At 37.4% G+C, this 18205-nt stretch overlaps 1 protein-coding gene across 15 annotated transcripts in view; it reads right to left on the reverse strand.

Moving 5' to 3' along the window:
- Positions 1-18205, reverse strand: part of SOX6 (SRY-box transcription factor 6) — a 366339-nt gene that overhangs the window by 85490 nt on the left and 262644 nt on the right. For 8 of the 15 annotated variants that reach the window (XM_058851096.1, XM_058851086.1, XM_058851105.1 and 5 more), the window contains 3 exons: positions 14151-14274; positions 8749-8847; positions 5778-5857 (listed from right to left, as the gene is read on the reverse strand). In XM_058851096.1, coding sequence (XP_058707079.1) covers positions 5778-5857; positions 8749-8847; positions 14151-14274 — 303 coding nt within the window. The remainder of the gene's footprint in view (positions 1-5777; positions 5858-8748; positions 8848-14150; positions 14275-18205) is intronic. The other 7 variants (XM_058851176.1, XM_058851112.1, XM_058851054.1 and 4 more) reach the window with 3 other exon arrangements.

The following is an 18205-nucleotide window of genomic DNA, read 5'->3' on the forward strand; positions in this document are numbered from 1 at the left end:
CATTAAAAGGTGTGCTTGGTCTCTCAGAACCTTAATAAAATCTTCTTTCGACCTCTCTCCTCTCTCTGCTACAACCTAAATTTCTACATAAGAAAAGGACCAAAATACGTCATTTACTACTTCCATATTCTGAAATTTGTACACACCATCCCCTTAATTTAGACCACTGTAGTGGCCTAAATTTGGTTCACTGTATCATAATAAGGAGCATTCTGTTAAAATATGTCCACCTAGAGCTCAGTAGTCTTTGAATGAATAAAATCATTCTGTAAGGCTAATGAAGACAGAAACTCTGCCTGTAACAATATTAAGTTTGTTTTCTCTAGTGATTCGAAGAAGTGAGCAATCTGTCAGTAATACATTGAGGGAAATTACTTGTCTTATAGGAATTTCTGCTGACAGTCACTCACTCACAGTGCTGACCCAAACATCTACCTGCTGACAAACAAATTATAGTGTCTAACTTTGAAAAGGTAACTAGCTGGTTTTAATTTTTATTGGTCTCACGAAATACCTCTCATATTTACCCCATCCCCATTCTTTGCTGCCTTAAAAAAAGGGGGGGGAAAAAAAAAAGGAAGCAAGAAAATGGAAAAATCCATGGTTTTTTGCATCTGAAAAAATTATTATTGCCTATATCTGAGAGTGTTATGTCAGATAAAACTGTTAAACTGTGTCTAACCAACATTAAGACTGGCAGCCCTGCAAGTGACTGACTGGGTGAGTGAACACATTACTGAGACAGCATTGTAGAAATTAATTTTCTTCAATAAAGTGATTTTTAAGGCTCATATATTTCACAATCTAAACATATGTCACTGTTTCATAAACAAAATAAATGGATTAAAATAATACATTACCAATATGCTGACACATGGAGATATTTTAATTAGAAATACTTAAGCTGCGTGATATTTAACTGCTATATTTGTTGAAGAGGAGCATGCATCATTTAGTAAGACATAAGGCAGGTACATCACTTTGCATGATGTGGTACCAGAGTGGCACCAAATCACCTCCAGTGTGAGCTCTCACTATCAGATCACATTAGCCCTGCTGAAAAATCGTGTTAAGATTACAACATACAGAGGAAACTCTGTAAGAGCAGCCGTCCACCAAAACAATTTCTTCATTGAAATAATAAGTCACCCAGATTCTGGTATCTGAGAATAATACTTCTTCATAAAGGGCCACATTTAACAACTTAGCTATTTAAAGGCCATATTTACATGACTGTCGCATTACATTGGCCTCTTTCCTGCACATTCTTCTTGACTTACTTTGAGGACCAGCACTAAAATAGCTGAGGAAAGCAAATGTCAACTATGCCCTGAAATTTATATGTGTGAGAGAATTGGAATAAGTAGAAATGTAATATATTGTTTACTGTACCAAATGCCCTCTGTTCTCTAAAGGTCAAAAGCATTGTAACCTTGGAGTTACAGTTTCTGATTGTTCCCAGGGTTAAATACATTATCAAAATTAATGGTTCAAACCCCTCAACCTTCAGATATATGAGTATTCATGCCTCCATCTGCTGAACTGTTCAACTAAAAATAGCATTCTTTGGCCTTCCCTCTACTAATATTGTGCCCCTGAGGCAAGCTATGCAATGCTTCAGCAGTACACTGGATCTGCACCCAGCAGTATAAAAAAAGGTCATTTACTTTGTCTGCAACTAGAAGAGAGTATGGAGGAGCGGGATAAGATGGGAGGGCAGAAAAGAAATAGGCAAATATGTGTTTAGTTAATTTTCTTTTTTTTTTATTAATTGTGTTATAAAAACTTCAGGTTTCAAGAACACAGCTGCAACTGTAGTTAAGATTCGCCAAGGTTCATTAGTGTTATAAGCGATAAATTCTGAAGGACAAATTACACAAATAATTTGGGGAAAGAGTTATGAACGAAAGCTTTTTTGTTTTGCTTTTTTTTTCCTAGAGCTCACTTTGTTTAGGAATAACTCCAGCTAGCATTATTGTAATGCTTCCATTTCTATCAACAGTTTATCAGTCGTGGTTGAGAGAGTTGCAACACTTCCTTATTTATCTCCTAGACAGCTTTGTAGAAATATGTAGGAATGAAGGCAGGGGTGTTTTTTTAAACTCTAAAGGGCACATAGTAACATTCCTTGTTTGACAGAAAGGACATACAGGTGCCACGTCTGCACCACTGGTGACTTCCCAGTGACTAGGTTACTGCTACCAGCGGCATGAGAGCTGGAAAAACCTGTTTCATGACCAGGTCCACTCATCATTTGGCAAGACTGCTGGCCACGCATCTCTAGGATCAGTTAATATCAGTTAAACCGTTTTACAACTTGAGAAAAAGTTCAGGGAAATGGGAAAGGGGGGAAACTGCAGAGAAGGTATTTGTGAAGAGGAGCAAAAGGAAAATTATCGACAGGTTTTACAGCTCATACTGATTAATTAAAGCAAGAAGCATTTGTTACATAAAGATATAGAACTGTTTCACACACCACTATGCCATGCGTGTGTTTGGTAATAAATCTGAAAATTAATCACTCAGTTGTTTGAGGCTTGAGGGGCGAACAGAAATACCTTATTTTTTCTGGTCAGACTATACCTAGAGAACTGTTCCTAGGTGTTATGCCAAGAGTCCTAACAAGGCTTGGTCCTATCATGAATATTATTTAAATTTTTGGCTGATTTGTTGAGGAAACTGGTGAGATGGGGCTGAGACATCAATGGGAAATATGGAACACAGAGTTTTAAGTCTTTTTGTCAACCACATTGTCAATGACACCTTCATGACATCAGTATACAGATCAAAAGAAACTATCTGGTATCAATCCAAAGCAGAGCAAGCCACAAATTCAGAAACTTGGACTGGCATAAAAGTGTGGTAGTTACTATTTCACTTCAGTATAATGAAAGCTACAACTGAATATTAATGGTACTTACCATGAGCTGATCAATGTGATAAAAAATCTAAAAACAGGATGGGTAAAACCGGTCTGTTGCTGAAGGAGAGCTCTTTTTTCCCTTTTTTTTTTTTTTTTTTTTTTTTAATGCATGACACATGAAAGTCAAACTAGTTACTTGAAAAACTTCTGTATATGATTCCAGTAAAGGTTTTTTTGAGCTCTTGGAGATACATAATCCACTGGTGAACACAAATATAGAATTCAGAGAAAGTAAATTTTGATAACAATGTGCTAATAGCTTGAATAAGACAGACAGATTATTAATTAGCAATTGCCTACTGGAGAAACATCATCTGTGAAATAATTGCTATCATTACATGATGTACTTGGTAAAAAATTATTCTCTGTGCCATTAGATTCAGAGCTTGCATAGAAGTTGCCCTAACACACAGGAAGATGAGAACACAAATTTGTTGCTACCTCCTACCTGCAGCATGATCATCCAAATAAAAGAAAACATAAGTATAAAAAAAAGAGAGATTACAAGATTGAAGCTGGCAGAATTTCCTTAGCTGGATACAGATTATAGAAAATAATTTTGGAATTAATAATAATGCCCTTGTAAAACTGAAATGTTAGAGCTACAGCAAAACTCTTTTACTTGATAGAGCTACCCCTACCTAGGTTCTTCAAACATGGATATTACACACACATGTAGAAACAAAACCAAACCTGTGAATAAAGTAGCTATTTCTCCCACTGGCTGAAAGAAACAAAGATTAGTTTTGTGACCAGTATTTTTAAACACTTGGGAAATACTCAGATACCATGGTCACAGCATTTATGTAAATAAATAAGTGGGTGGGGTGCATGGCAGAAAGGAAGCAGAACAGAGAAAGAAGGGGGAAGGGAAGATGGAAAAATGAGCTGAAATGCTGCACCCCTAATAGTCTTCATGACACATCAGGCATAACAACAAATTCTCTCCAACAAACACACCCAAATAAGTGCTCATTTAGGGAACACGGAGAATTGACACAAAGAGAAAATTAATAGTAGCAGTAAATAAAATTTAGTTTAGGCACTTTAACAATCTGATGAGCAGGTATCAGTTGAAGGTTAAGTGCTCTGTTATTTAAGCTCTTATAACCATGAAACATTAAAGGTTTTGAAATCCCACAGAGATGAAATTCAAACAAAATAGAAAGGGGGGGAAACAAACAAACAAAAAAGTCTTTTACAGCAAATATATCTAAATGGAAATTCAGACCCCCAAGCCTAAATGTTTCTGAATTTACCAGCACACATTTTTCCCGGTTATTTTCTTTCTAATTGTTCTCTTCATATTTATCACTAAGTCTATCATTTCTGCAAATTAATGAAAATGCATTATTGCTGCAGGTTCAGATCAAGTCTGATGTGCATATATGTGGGTCAAGTTACAAATGGATCATGTAAAAGAAAAGAAGCAGGAATGTCTGTGGTTTAGATACCATTTCTTTGACAGTTGAACAGTTTTCATCCTTTTCTGCCTTGCAGTCCTGTGTAGACTCAGTTTGTTTTAGTGCATTTCAAAGGCAGCAAAAATATTCACAAATATTCACTCTCTAATCTCAAAGCTGATTTCTGCATATTTTCCCAACTAAAGTTAATGAGACTTTTGCTTCAATAAGGAGTCAAATACTGACTTCCAAAATATACCTGCATTTTTCCTTTTGAGAAATTTCCCTCTGGTTTCAATCCTGTCCCAGGTACAGTCTTAACATCACATTATTATGACCCAAAATTTTTTCTGAGATCTTTGCCTGCAGAGTCAGGGTGTTCTCTTTACAAATGTTGATTCTAGGTTAGGTCAGACCTAAGCTTTCTTGTCAGCTCTGGACCACCAATGAGCAGCGGATACTGAACAAGTTCTGGTCCCATTTTCACTTATCCTAAGTTAATTCATCAGGAATATCATCGTAGGGTAAAGAGGAAAGGATTTTTAATTTGCTGTGATCCCTCTGGAAAATAACATAATCACAGAAAGGTAAGCAAAGTAGATATTTAGATATTAGCATGGGAATACTTTGCTACTCTAGGCACAATTTATTCCTACTTTGCTTCTGAACCCGATTCTAACCTAACTCAAATAGGGGTTTCAAAGGTTTACTTGCAAATAGTTACATGCATCTTTAATGGCCTTTCCTCTCATGTTCACTGTCACTTTCTTTCCACACATTTTAACTCTGAAAGCTTTTGACTGTTTTTTCATTATTTATGACATTGTTGTGTCTTTTCTTCTGAAATTAAAAACTTCTTGCCACAAGAAGCTAGCTAATAATATGGCACATAATTCTTTCTTTCACAACATTTCATTTTATATGTGCCAAAAATAAATAAATGGCAAAACTAAGTCTCCCAACCATGCTTGGCACCTGCCCAGCTTAATGCACAGAAAGGCTGAGATTACCTACATACACAAGCTAAAAAGAGTTTGCAATTTATTGGATTGTCAGCACCACACTGTTAAAAAAAGAAAAAAAAAACAACAATAATGCACTTTTGTTTGGATACACTGGCTGCTCCAATTATAGGTAGTGCATTGCAGCTACAGAGGAGCGACCACATGAAAATAAAGTACAAAAAGATCTTTCAACTTATCTCCCATCAACTGTTCATAAAAATAAAAAAATACCATTAACTGCCAATATAAAACACAGAACAACATCTTTCACTCACAGTATCAAGGTTGGCTGCGCTTTGCTGTATTGTAAGTACATAAGGTGTTAATCCTCCTGGGCTGTGCTCAAAAATTATTTAACATTCAGGCTATTATTTAGCATACAGCTGGTTAGCAGTTTTCCCCTAAAAAGTTGGCTTCGATCCCACATTTTTTTGTTCTGGCACATACCTGGAGCTGTAAAGGGCTGAGTCCAGAAGCAGCAGCAGCTGCCATTGTTGATGGAATGAACTGCACAGGGTAGTTATCACCTGTCGGGAGAACAATGCGTGCAGGTTCAGACAATGAGCAGAGAATAGCAGCAGACAAGTGGAAACAAGGCCCTAGGATTGCCTGTGCTCCACAGCACTCCTCTAAGCCTAAACATCTGCAAAAACAAAAGGCTTTGCTGGGCATGGACTTGCCATACTCCCTTGGAACTTTTTTGTTAGCAGATAGGTGGTAGGCAACCTGGCAAAACATAAATATGATACTCGTGATTTTCATTTTCAAAAACTAATGTTCAAATCAAGCATGGAAGCCTGGGCACAAAATAGGTCTTACAACCACAGACACACAGATAAGATACCCCAGGAAACCCCAGTTGCTCCCAGAGGAAAAAAAAATAGATTTCACCACGTGTTTCTTAAAAGAAATAAATCTGTTATAGCCCAAAAAAATATTAGTCTGTTTAATGCAGGGTAATATCTTTTCAGTGTTAGGTGGTTCTTGGGACAGCTGACTCAACACAGGTTGAGGTTTCTTGTTTCGCCTTGCGGTTCTCTGTCTTGGGACAATTCCTTCAAGGTATTCATAGAGAAAAAATTGAATCACCTTTTCATATAGTTTGAAATATAATTTTAATTTTATCTTAGATCTGGGGGCCTACTGAAGTCAATAGATTAGATAGGTGTTCAGTTACATGAAGATTCAGGCAGTAAAATTTCCAGATTAAGTATTGAAACATGATGTTTTATGGCATATCTATGGGTGTTCCCATAGATGTGCAACACACAGTGCCATTTGGACTCTGACTTAATGTAACGAAAGAAAGAAGGCTGAAATTGCTTAGGAGTGTAATCTGTAATATAAAAATTAATACAGTGATAAATAAGAAACTGTGATTTAATGGAATATCACTTTGGCTCCAGCTACTTATTTAAAATCAGGGTTATATACTATCTGCAAGCTACATTTTAACATTTTTAAAATATTTTTACAATAATCAGTCTATTTTACACAAAGTCTTCCATGCTGAAAGCAGAATGCATCAATAAGGGAAAATACAGAAGTCCAGTATAATATAATCAGGACATTCCAAGAACTAGATTTTTTTTGTCAACCCCCTCAAGAAAATAATAACTGAAGTCATTGCAGTTACCAGATTCCTCCGAACTCTTTATTTTTACCACCTGAAGTTCTACTGTATCCAGCTCAGTTAAAATGTTCAGTTGTTTCACTTTTTTAATAAATTGTACATGTCTAATCCACAAGGTCTCTTTGCATCATATCCATAATACCTCACCAGGCCATTGAGCACAGTATGTGCTTGTACACAGTCCAGTAACAATTGGATTCTGATTGCATATGGAGCTCTGCTACAATGCATTCACTAACACTATATTGTACTGGTGTCCTATGGAGTAATGTTCAAAATATCTCCTCTTATTTTCCCTATTCCATGAGGTTGATTTGGTGTGCGATGATGTTGGGATTTTTTTCTTTAAAAAACAAAACCAACAAAAAAGACTTCTAGATTATTTTCCTAAAGTACTTAAGCTGTCTTTTTATGGTTAAATAATTCCACTCATCTCTTTGATATTTATATGAAATTATCTGAATAAATAAGATCCTAATCTAAGTTAAATAATGTTTCTTTCAGAAATATTTTACAAGGGTTTTTTTAAAAAATCACAAAGATGTTGAATTAATGATGCTTTAAATGGGGGGGAAAATAACCATCCAACTTATCAGCATGGACTGCCTTGCAGAACATTTTGGAGGCATTCTTTCTTTAAATATCATGAATTATTCATCCCTGTTCCACACAGCAATCTCTTCTTTCTCCCTCCCCCTCCGCATACACTTTTTAAGTTCAATACCAGTTGCTTTATTTGTACTAAAACATTTTCCATGTCAAACATATTTTAAAAAAAAAAGCAAACTCTAAAGAATTCCCTGCGGCACTCCTTTTTCACAGCTGTCATGCTCCTATGGTTTGAAATAGCCAGATATTTTATACCCACATGCGCACACACACACAGTGTTTTTGGCTTCACAGTTAATTTAATAGTATCTTCACCACACCCTGTAGTGTTCTCTTGCTCACCTGCTGGCTACAGTGCTGTCTTTTGTTGAAGGTAGAAAAATTGCAGAGTTATACCATTAATCTGTTATTAAAACTCAATACTGTCCCTTTTTGCCCTCATTTTAATGTGTTAAAATATGGCTAAGTCCTGGTATGCCAACAGCATCTTTCTGCTGAGAACAAAAATTAATACTTCAGCTCTGGAGTACTTTGTTGACACTGAGGAGTAAAAGCGGAGCAAAGGTACTTCTTTCTCCCTTCAGCAAAATGAGTATGCAAGGAATGCTCTGGTTTTAATTTTTAATTACAGAGGTACATATTTCCCCCTCTCATTTTCTCAGTTCAAGAATGGATCAAGAAGCTCCTCCATAGCTGTCTTGGCAAGAAATCAGTCAGTGTATTGTAGCAAATTTTTTTTCAAACTTGTTTCTTGATTTGGAATGCTTGCGTGAGGATCCACTCTTTTAAATTTGTACAAAAGGCAGGAGAACATGTTCAAACAGGTCTGCCTTAGGTACTGGCGTGTGCTGGCCTTTGATAACCAGAAGTGAGAAGAATGCTGGAAGAAGAAAATCTGTCATGTTTTGCAAACTGATCTTTTCAATCTCCTTGCTGTGCTGATTGTCTATTTACATTTGGCTGCTGTTGTTTATATATAAATTGGTGTTTACAAGCCATGGAAAATTATGCCAGACTTCTGTTTCATTTGTCAGGTTGAGCAACATTTCCAAATGAATAAAAGCAGTGAGCAATTGTGCTGTGTTATTCTACACAGAAATAATGTAAATGTTTCTTTTTGTCTTGGATGAAAAGATGAAGCTTAGCAGACTTTATTTATGGGATGTATAGACTTACCTTCAGGATCAAGGCTTTGTGAACTGTGAGGAAAGAAGAATATCTGGCTTTCATGAGACCCAGAGTAGGGGGAAGGTGTTGCTTTATTATCCATCTTTCCTAAAACACAATTTTAAGACATAAGCTGACTCTCCTCATCTGAGTTACAAAGCTTTTGGATTGATGATGTTTCCCCCATTTTGGGACTGTAACTTGAAATCTGTCTCTTCACACTCACAGAATGAGAGGAAATTGAATTGGAAGAGCTGCAAGAGATCAGCAATTCCAGGGCCCTATCCTTCCAGACAATGAACAGACTGAGAAAAGAGTACCTCAGGTGCTGTTGGGATTCTGCAGGGATAGAGGTGGACACTCCCACAGTATTCCCACACAGGGCACAAATTTTGCTTGTCCAGAGCCATCAGGGTTGAGGAGGATGTTAACAGAGGTAACTGGCTAATGGAATACTATGCAGCATCTCCCCTGTCCGATTGCACTGCTTGAGTTATGCCTTTGTCCAGCGTAGGGTTTGCTGTGGCTCTGCCTTATTGACATTCTCATATTGCAGCAAAACCTGTTTCCCCCACAATTTTCTGTCTGCATGTAATATTTGAAAAATTATGAAATTTGCACATTTCTGTGCAAAGTCCTACTTAACAATATCCAGCTGCCTGCCATCATTTCCTGCTTTTACATCAATACTTTGGGCTGAAGTATGTATGAATGCTACAAATCCTGAGGTTACAAAGTCCTTGTTTCAACCAACTAAAACTCAACAGGGCACACATGACAGCCATCACCTCAGTCCTGGGGAACTTCCATTAAACAATAGACTCATGAAAGCATGCAAAAACACCAAAGCTGGATTCAGTGTGTGGTTCCTGATTTCACTTGCCAGGAGGAAAAGCAGCCTACTTACTCACCTAAAAAAATATTTAGATATAGAAAATCTAAAACACCTTAGAGTTTTAGTAAAAAAACTTCTGAAAGACCTATTCCAAATGGAAATTGCAATGTTGGATATCAGAGAAATCCAGCACATCGAAGATTATGTGAGTTATGTGGATTAGCTACAGTAATCAAGGAGTTTAATTAGTTTGATAACAATATTTCACAGTATTGGAATGTTCTGAAGTCCAGCCTGATGACAATAAGCCTGACAGTTTTGTTTGTTATGCTTTCCCTAATAATATTACTTTCTCTGATTTGCCCTGGTGCAACCAGAAACAGGATCAGGCCAAAATGTTGACTGTTTCTGCCGCCAGCCTAGGAAAACAGTTTTGACTTTCATGCTGCATTGCAGCATAGCAAAATCTCTTGTAAGCTATTTTTGTGCATGAAGCCAAATGACCCAGGCAGGTAGATACGGGCTGTTTCTTAGCCACTCTAATCATGAGATTTATATCATTCTTGTATGAAATATGAAAAAAAGCTTTGAAAATACACTGCAGCATATCAGTCAACAAACCTGTCTAAATTGAGCTTCACTCTATTCAATGTCTATAATAATCAATAATCTTTTTCAGAGATATTTTTCAGATGTAGTAAAGAAATGGTACTATACAAAGTATTTGCAGGACATTTTAAAGCAAAAGTGATCATATATATTTTAAGTCTTGCAGACTGCCATTATGCAGCTGGCATGGACATCTGCCCTCCCATTCTCGGCTTAGAGCAAACCATAGCTCTATTTGAGATCTGCTCAACTTATGGTCTGGCTCCTACCTAGCACTGATTGCTTTATATCTTTACTCCATCATCATCCTCCCTCCCTGTTCCCTCTCAGCCACAAGATTTGATCGAATTAATGTTTTAGTCACTGAAAGATGGAGGAGGGAACTGTCCTTCCTTATCCTTATCTTCTTCAGCCTACTCACTGCTTTGTCCTCTTGATCAAGGGCACTAATGGGGACACACTAATCACGCTGAAGGATACTCTAGCCCACTAAGTTTTTCAGGATGCATGTGGCTGGTTAAATTAAGGAAAATTTGCAGTGGGAGAGGAGGTATAATGGTACCCACGTTGCCCACCTGTTCCAAGCAGTAAGTGTGGTGGTCACAGTCAGAAAGCCAGCACAGTTGCTTTGCTGTACTTGGAATGCAAAATAATTCTATTAACTGCGTAGCATCTCTGGGCAAGTATTAGCTTCCTAACAGCTGCCACTCTCAGCTTCCCACTGGAATAAGTGGCAACCCCCACAACCAGGTACTCTACGAGGCTTGTCAAATGCCTGCAGGTCAATAGTCACAACAGTCATTTGAGATGCACAGCGCCCTAAAGTTTTAATTAATCCGGTATACAGTATAAATACTGAAATATGTATAAAAAATTAATTAGGTGGTCTATGCAGCTCTGATTTCTCAATTAGTACTTACCATGCCGGAAAATTATATTACATGACTTTGAGATACATAAGGAAGCATGGGACTTTGGGAATTTTTTTTTAATGTAATTATTACTTGTCATCAGCACTTGCTAACTTTGGCCTGTTTCACCTCCTAGAGCTCCAAAATACTGGGGGGGGAGGGTTACAGCCATCACAGTGTTATAGAATCTGCCACGCAGAAGGAAAGTTTCTCCTGTCAGGCTTTATCATAGCTGTGTATCAGCAAGTCCTTAAGTTTTCTGTTCATAATGATTTGCTGAGCTCAGAAGTTCATGAGCAGCAAGACATGTACTGGACGGGCCTCAGAACCTAATAAATTCTCCTCTCTTCTAAAGGACCTTCAGTTGAGTGTATGAACTACTCTATGCTATAAAGGAATATCATTTTATTCCTCCAAGGCCTAGCCTTTGTGTGCAAATCTGCAACAGTACTCAGTAACTGCTACCTTGACACTGAACTAAACAGCCATAAAATTGGTTCCAAATTTAGCCCAGGAAGATATTTCTGCATGGACGTGGACACATAATCATACCCCTGCTTGTACACCAAGGCAGGACTTCTCATTTGCCTGTCCTGTCATGCTAACACTGATGCACTGCTCCCACTTTGGAGCCAGTTTGTATCTAGCCTGTTTTGCAGGCAAAGCAAATTAAGTGACTGTGCACACAGTATTCAACATTTTCCCTAAATGACAGTCAGTTTCAAATGTACTTAGTCCCCACTGCTCCTATAATTGAAATGCCTCTCACTGTATTTTCTGTATGTCAAGTAAAACTGGCAGGGTCAAAACCGTCTTGCCAACGTCAAAATGTAGTAAAATGAAACAGAAGTTCAACATGCAACCTAAAAGAAAATGGTAAGTGTCTGAAGGGTCAATGCATCTCCTGTCTTCCCTCAGAAGTAGGAGTAAGTTTAAAATGACAGTTCTGCAGGTGAAAGTTTTATTTCTCACAAAAGTAGAAGAGTAAAGGTAGTAGCAGTCAAGTTCATAAATATTCCTCAGAAATGACTTTGAAGAACCCTCTCTATGAAAGAGTATATCTTAATCTCCAGTTTCATTAATTCCTTAACTACTGTACTGAGAGTGCCAAAAATAGGAATTAATCAATACCAAGTGTAGTTACAGCATATTTTTTTTTATCATGATGTGTCTCTGACAGAAGCTACTGTTCTGCCCAGCTACCTTTGCCACATATGTAGTAGAATTTAATGTATATATTAAAGATACAAATGTTCTAACTTCTTTAAAGCCATTAGTTATAAAGAGATCACTGTGACTTCTGGCCTTTTACTACCATCATCTTGAATTAAACCACTAACAACAGCAAAGAGTTTCACTGTGTTCCCAGGCCTAGGCTTCTGTCTGCATTTAATTCTTCTAACTTTTGTTACACATCTCTCTTTCTGCATTCTGGGAAGAAAATGCCCTAAAGCTGCATCACCTCCTGTTAGGAGGCCAATAGGATCAAGTTAGATAGGTACTATAAGGAACACTGTAGAATAAGTATAGAAAATTGGTTGTGTTCAGGAAAACGTGCTGGTAACTCTTCTTCATAAGGCATTTTTGTACCAAGAGCCAGAATTAACACAACATGATTGAACATAAAGCCTTTCAGGGGGCAGCACAACCATCAGCTGAGTCACTAACAGTCACTACTCAGAAAGTATCTCTGATTAAAATAGGAAAAGCAAGGAAAGCATGTGCTTTCTCTAGTCTGTGAGAAGTAAGATTTAGTCAGGGGGTAGTAGGCAATTTCCACAACTGGCAAGCCTTTGTCTTTGGTCCCTAAGTTTTGTGAGGTAGTGGCGGGTGTGAATAACCCTCTGCCATCTAGAGCTACCTGCCTTTCAGAACCCCAGTAACTAGTTTCAGCACACAGTGCATCAGTTTGCCAAATCAGAAAAGAACTTTGGGATTTCAAAACCTGAAAATAAGATAACTAGACAGAGAACCTGTGTTTAAAGAGGAAAGTTTCTGGACTAAAGAGAAGAAGGGAGTAGGACAAATGGAAATATTTGCTGAAATCCTGCTTACCCCTGCTTCATCTGCTATTAAGTAAACTTGCTAGAAGAGAGCCTAGGTTCAACCTGGCTTTTAATTAGCAAGCTGTTTACATCATCCATTATGAGGCTTTACTTTGGATTCAACCCCGTTCCTGTTGCAGTCAACAGCAAAAGCACCACTAACATCAGTGGGAGCAAGATCAATGCTTTACTTTGCACGCTTCATATTTAATGAATAAAAAAATAAACATTTATGTTTTGTAGTTGTTAGTTATCACGTTAATGTTCTAAGGGCAGCTTGACAGAGAATACTATTAATGAGCAAAATAAGGTTGCTGTTTCTGGACTGAGGTAACTTACAAAGAATGTACAAATGAAAATAAGATTGACTTTTATTTACTTAAATATCTTGCTACATTGAATTCCTTTGGCAAAGTGTCTTTAAACATTTAAAGCCCTGTTTACAAGGAGACTCTGAAAGTATCTTCAAACCATTATATCCCTAATTGAATTCCCCAGGAGTCCTGTAAACTCAGAGGAAAAAAAGAAAGAAATCATAACATTTGCTAAATCATTTCAAAACATATTTCACTGCAAGGTTATGTGACCTGTTAGGAGTCTGAATGATGACTGGAATTGAACTACTGAAACCTGTTATTAACCAGGTTGGAATCAAACAAAAGATTAAGAATTTTGCCACAAAACACAAATATACTGAAGATAACAGATTTAATTAAAGACATGTAGCTTTTGTATAGGGAAGACCAGATGCAAATTGCTAGGTAAGTGGGCCACTGTATTTAAAGCAAATGCCTCTGTGGAAATTAAGTTTAAAAAAATCATGATGTTGAATAACCAATAGTCCGTCCACCTCCTCCAATCCAGAAGTTTTTTTGAAGTGGAGTTGTAAAAGCTCCACATAACTTCCAACCAGCTATGCCTGTTGTGTATCATCTGAATGAGACAGATCACACAAGAAGCTACAGTTAACATCTTAAAATGTGCAATAGCCTTACATCTCTGTGAGCTTACCTGGCTTGTAAGTTATTCCTGGGGGGAAGAGGAATCCCTGCTGGGCTGCAGCAGCCGCTGCCAGTGTCCGCTGGTCGTGTGGAAAAATTGGGATCATGAGCGGAGGCATGTGACCCTGAACCTGCTAAACAGAAGAGAGCCTCTGATCAGAAATAGCACAAATTTGTCTTGACAGGTATTTCTCCGGCACTGATAGTGTTCTTGTGTTCACACAGTCCCATAGAACCTTCGCCTTAATGCAATCCCTGCCAACTTCACATTATCACATCAAAGCCCTCACAAACATTGTTTTCCCTCAGTGTCAAAGGTGTAACAGTCTCAGTGAACTGCACGTTTCCGTACTTCTTCCTGGTCCTCTATTACTTTTTTTGTTTTCAATTAATATTCCCTGTGTTGGCACAAGGTAAAAAAGTACAAAACATACCAAAGTTTTTATTCTAAAAGTAGTGTGGTATGTATTTCTATAAATTTTCCACAAGTTTTCTCATCTTTGGTCGCAGACAGCACAGCGACGAGCATTCAGAAGCACCTATCACTGCAGTATCTACTTTGATGTTCAGATTTTAGTAACCTTAGGGAAATTTTAATTCTGAGATCTTGCAACATGTATTGTTCACATAAATAACAACTCAGGTATGTTATTTCAAAATCTCACCAGAGCACTAAAGAGTTTTCTAGTCAACATCACAATTCTTAAAATTTAATCCTCCAACATCTTGGCTCCTAAATAAACTAACATACTCTGCCACACACACCTCACTATAAGAAATAAATTACTTGTCTGTCTAAGCAGTTTTATAGCTTTATGCACTATCATGTAGCTTGGTAATTATGGAGCTGCATTCAGAGACCATTCCAGAACAAAATCTACTATATCAAATTTAATTTGACCATAATAAATGTATCGAAAAACCACAAACGTGTACAAGGAAAAAAATTTCTGTTCCTTATACTAGTATTTATAGTCAACATATAGAAAATTATAGGATGATGCTAGCTAGATCCACACAATCATTTCCTAGTTCCTTAATTTACGGTACCTGTGTTTCAGAGACAGTGGCTAGGATCTCAAAGAGTTTTTATCCATCATTCCTTAACCCCAGACATACCCAAGGGTTTGACTACGATTTTTCTGATTAGCAGTTAAGCAAACATTTAATGCTCTATATATCAAAGCTGGTAAATGTAGGGAAAAAACGGGGTTTTAAGCAGGAAAAAAAAAATTCCCTCATCATACCATTAATTAGTGGAATTAAACACTATTAAAAACTTAAAGTACACTTCAAGCAATTTTTTGCATTGAATTCCTAAAGAACTTTTTTGCTTAAATCCCGTATGTTGACCTATGACATTGTTTAAATAGTGCCAAATTTTCTTGTCATATCCCCATTACTTTCACAACCACTGATGCAGTGCAGAAATGCTACTGTGTGTCTCTATGAGGGTTAATTTACCAACAACTCTTCTCTTGGGAAAACCTTAAGATGGAGGTTAATAAAGGTCAAGCAAAAAATAAACACTTTACAGTATTTTTTGAATCCATTCCTCAGGAAAATCAACTTATAATAAAAAGGTCTTTGTGCAATTACTGCTATGGCACTGGGGCGTGAAAGAAACTAGCTTTACGCAGCCATTTCTCTCATTTTAGCTGAGGTAAGCCTGGCTGTGTGTTTTAGGTTATGCATTAAACTTGGTCATATTGAAGTTGATCCCCATGTGCCCAGAACAGGCATTCAGGTCTGATAAAATGGTGCTGTTTTTGCTGCATGGTGTTTCTACACATTGTCTCTACAGGAGGACAGCAGAGGAAAACCACAGGCTTTGTCTGATAGAAGCAACTACACTGGAAGAAATTCAATGCAATGCAATTTGCAAAAATTTGCAGTAGTTCCTAAATAACAAATGGAGCCAAAATCATAAGAAATATCCTCTACATAAAGAATTTACATGGGGCCGCAAAGGTACAAAACTCCAACACAGTCTCACAAGACACAGAAGAGATCAGAGTGCTGCGGTTTGAGTGAAGGTGCAAACATATTCACTGCAATATTTTACTCCATTGTGTCATAAAGATAATTTGAAACATATCACAACCAAATCCTACAATGCATTTCTGTAGATTTTGATCTACTCAGCTGTACAGGTTTTGTTTAAACACTCAAGTAAAAGCGCTTCTATGAGTGTGGGGAATTACCATTTCAAGTTCTGGCTATCCGCTGTTCTTCCTACTCTGGATTCAGAAGCAGGTCTTCAGTCTATATAAACCATCATAACTTTGACTAAAGGTTACATTTAGGCTGTAAGTTTGGATTTACAATTAAGAGACTTTAATAAACCTCATACTAAAAGGCCACCATTCCCTCCCACAGGTATTCTCTCTAGCATATATGCAATACTATTCCTATGTAAGTGTTGGTTTTGCACAGAATTATTACATATGTAGGTGTCCATCACAGGTCAACTGAAAAGTACAAATAAGTACTGAAAAGGAAGAGAATGTAAAAGTATCATGGATCACAGAATTATTAAATATATAAAATTAATGTAAAAAAATCCAGTTAACTCCTTTTTTTTTTTTGACAGTTTCTATTCCTGAGAGTTTTATTATTATGAAGATGATGGGTTTGATTTTACTGAGGGGGGAAAAATTAGGAGGAGGGGTTGATTGGTGTACTTCATAAAATCGGCTACATGCCCAGAAATTTTAATTGCTGAGATGTTCCTCAGGTCTTTCTGAAAACCAAGACGGGAGCAGATGCCCAAGAAACACTCTGACTGTGTCTCTTCCCATTCGTAAAAATAGCGCATTGTTGGATCGACACTTTCCCCTTTTGTCTCCTCTGTGCTAAGTCGTTGATGATGCCATTTTTTGCCATCTGCCCCAGAGCTTCATTAAAGATACATGAATGAACTAACTGGGCTGCTATCTTGTGAGGAACAGGTGCTATTGTTTGTCCCCAAAGACTTGCACTAAAGATCTCACTCAGAATACTAGAGAAAGAGCATCTGCAGCAGTCAGTCAGAGAGTAACTTGGCAGAGCCTATGCTATGGGATAATATGCAGAGACACTCAGGGGGACTAATTTTCTCTTTCATGAAGTTTTTTGGTTGGGTTTTTTTTGTTTTTTTAAGGTTGTTTTTGGATAGTTTTTTTGGGGTTAGGTTTGGTTGGGTTTTTTTATTCTGGTGGGTAGTAAATGTTTGATTTGGAACAATTCTGCCAGTCTGTATTTTTAACTGAATGTACAAACCCTGGAGGAGACTGGAATATATTCTCTAAAAAAATCAATTCTGCTACCTCAAGTATGTTTGACTTTACATAAAGCTACCTGATTAAATTAATCTTTGTATCTATACAATAAGCTCAGGTTTAACTGTGTTAAACACAAAAATCTGCCAAGATTAGGGAACACTTTAAAGGTAGTGTACCATTCCTTTAATATCCCATCACAACTCTGACAGCCCTTGGGAACTGATTACAGCACTTCCTTGCCTGAGATCTAAGTCAGGAAGCAACTTTAGAGCAAATCAGCCCTGATTAGTTCAAGAAGCAACTTCCAATTTGATTCTCCCTGAAATAATAAAAGCTGGTGACCTGTTTGATTAAACTGGGCAAATCTGCAGCGCTTTGTCCCACAGTTCTGTGATAATCTCAGAAGTTTGCTGAACAATCCTCCTTGTTAAAAAGTCATTGATGGTGTTTTACGTGGAAAATGTAAGCCAGAGTGATATCTTATACAAAAATAATACTTTGAATTAAAATGATCTGCCTCTTTTGGATAAGGAGCACAACACATTTAGTGAGATTGAAGAGGAGGAAGAGTTTTATCTTTAAAAACCAAAGCTGCCTCTACAGCAACACTGCAAGTGGAGAAGTAAAGGCATTCAGGCATTCAGAGAAAAGGGTGGCAGACTTGCAAACAAAGATGAAGCTCACACGTTTCTGCTTAGCTGTGAGGATCACAGGTTTCAAGAGAGGTAATCCCACCCTATAATGGCAGATGAATTCCTCCTCCTTTAGAAGATCAAACTTTTCAAGTCACCTCTCTCTGCAC

This window comes from Poecile atricapillus, chromosome 1 (genome assembly GCF_030490865.1).
Source record: "Poecile atricapillus isolate bPoeAtr1 chromosome 1, bPoeAtr1.hap1, whole genome shotgun sequence".
NCBI classification, from domain to species: domain Eukaryota; kingdom Metazoa; phylum Chordata; class Aves; order Passeriformes; family Paridae; genus Poecile; species Poecile atricapillus.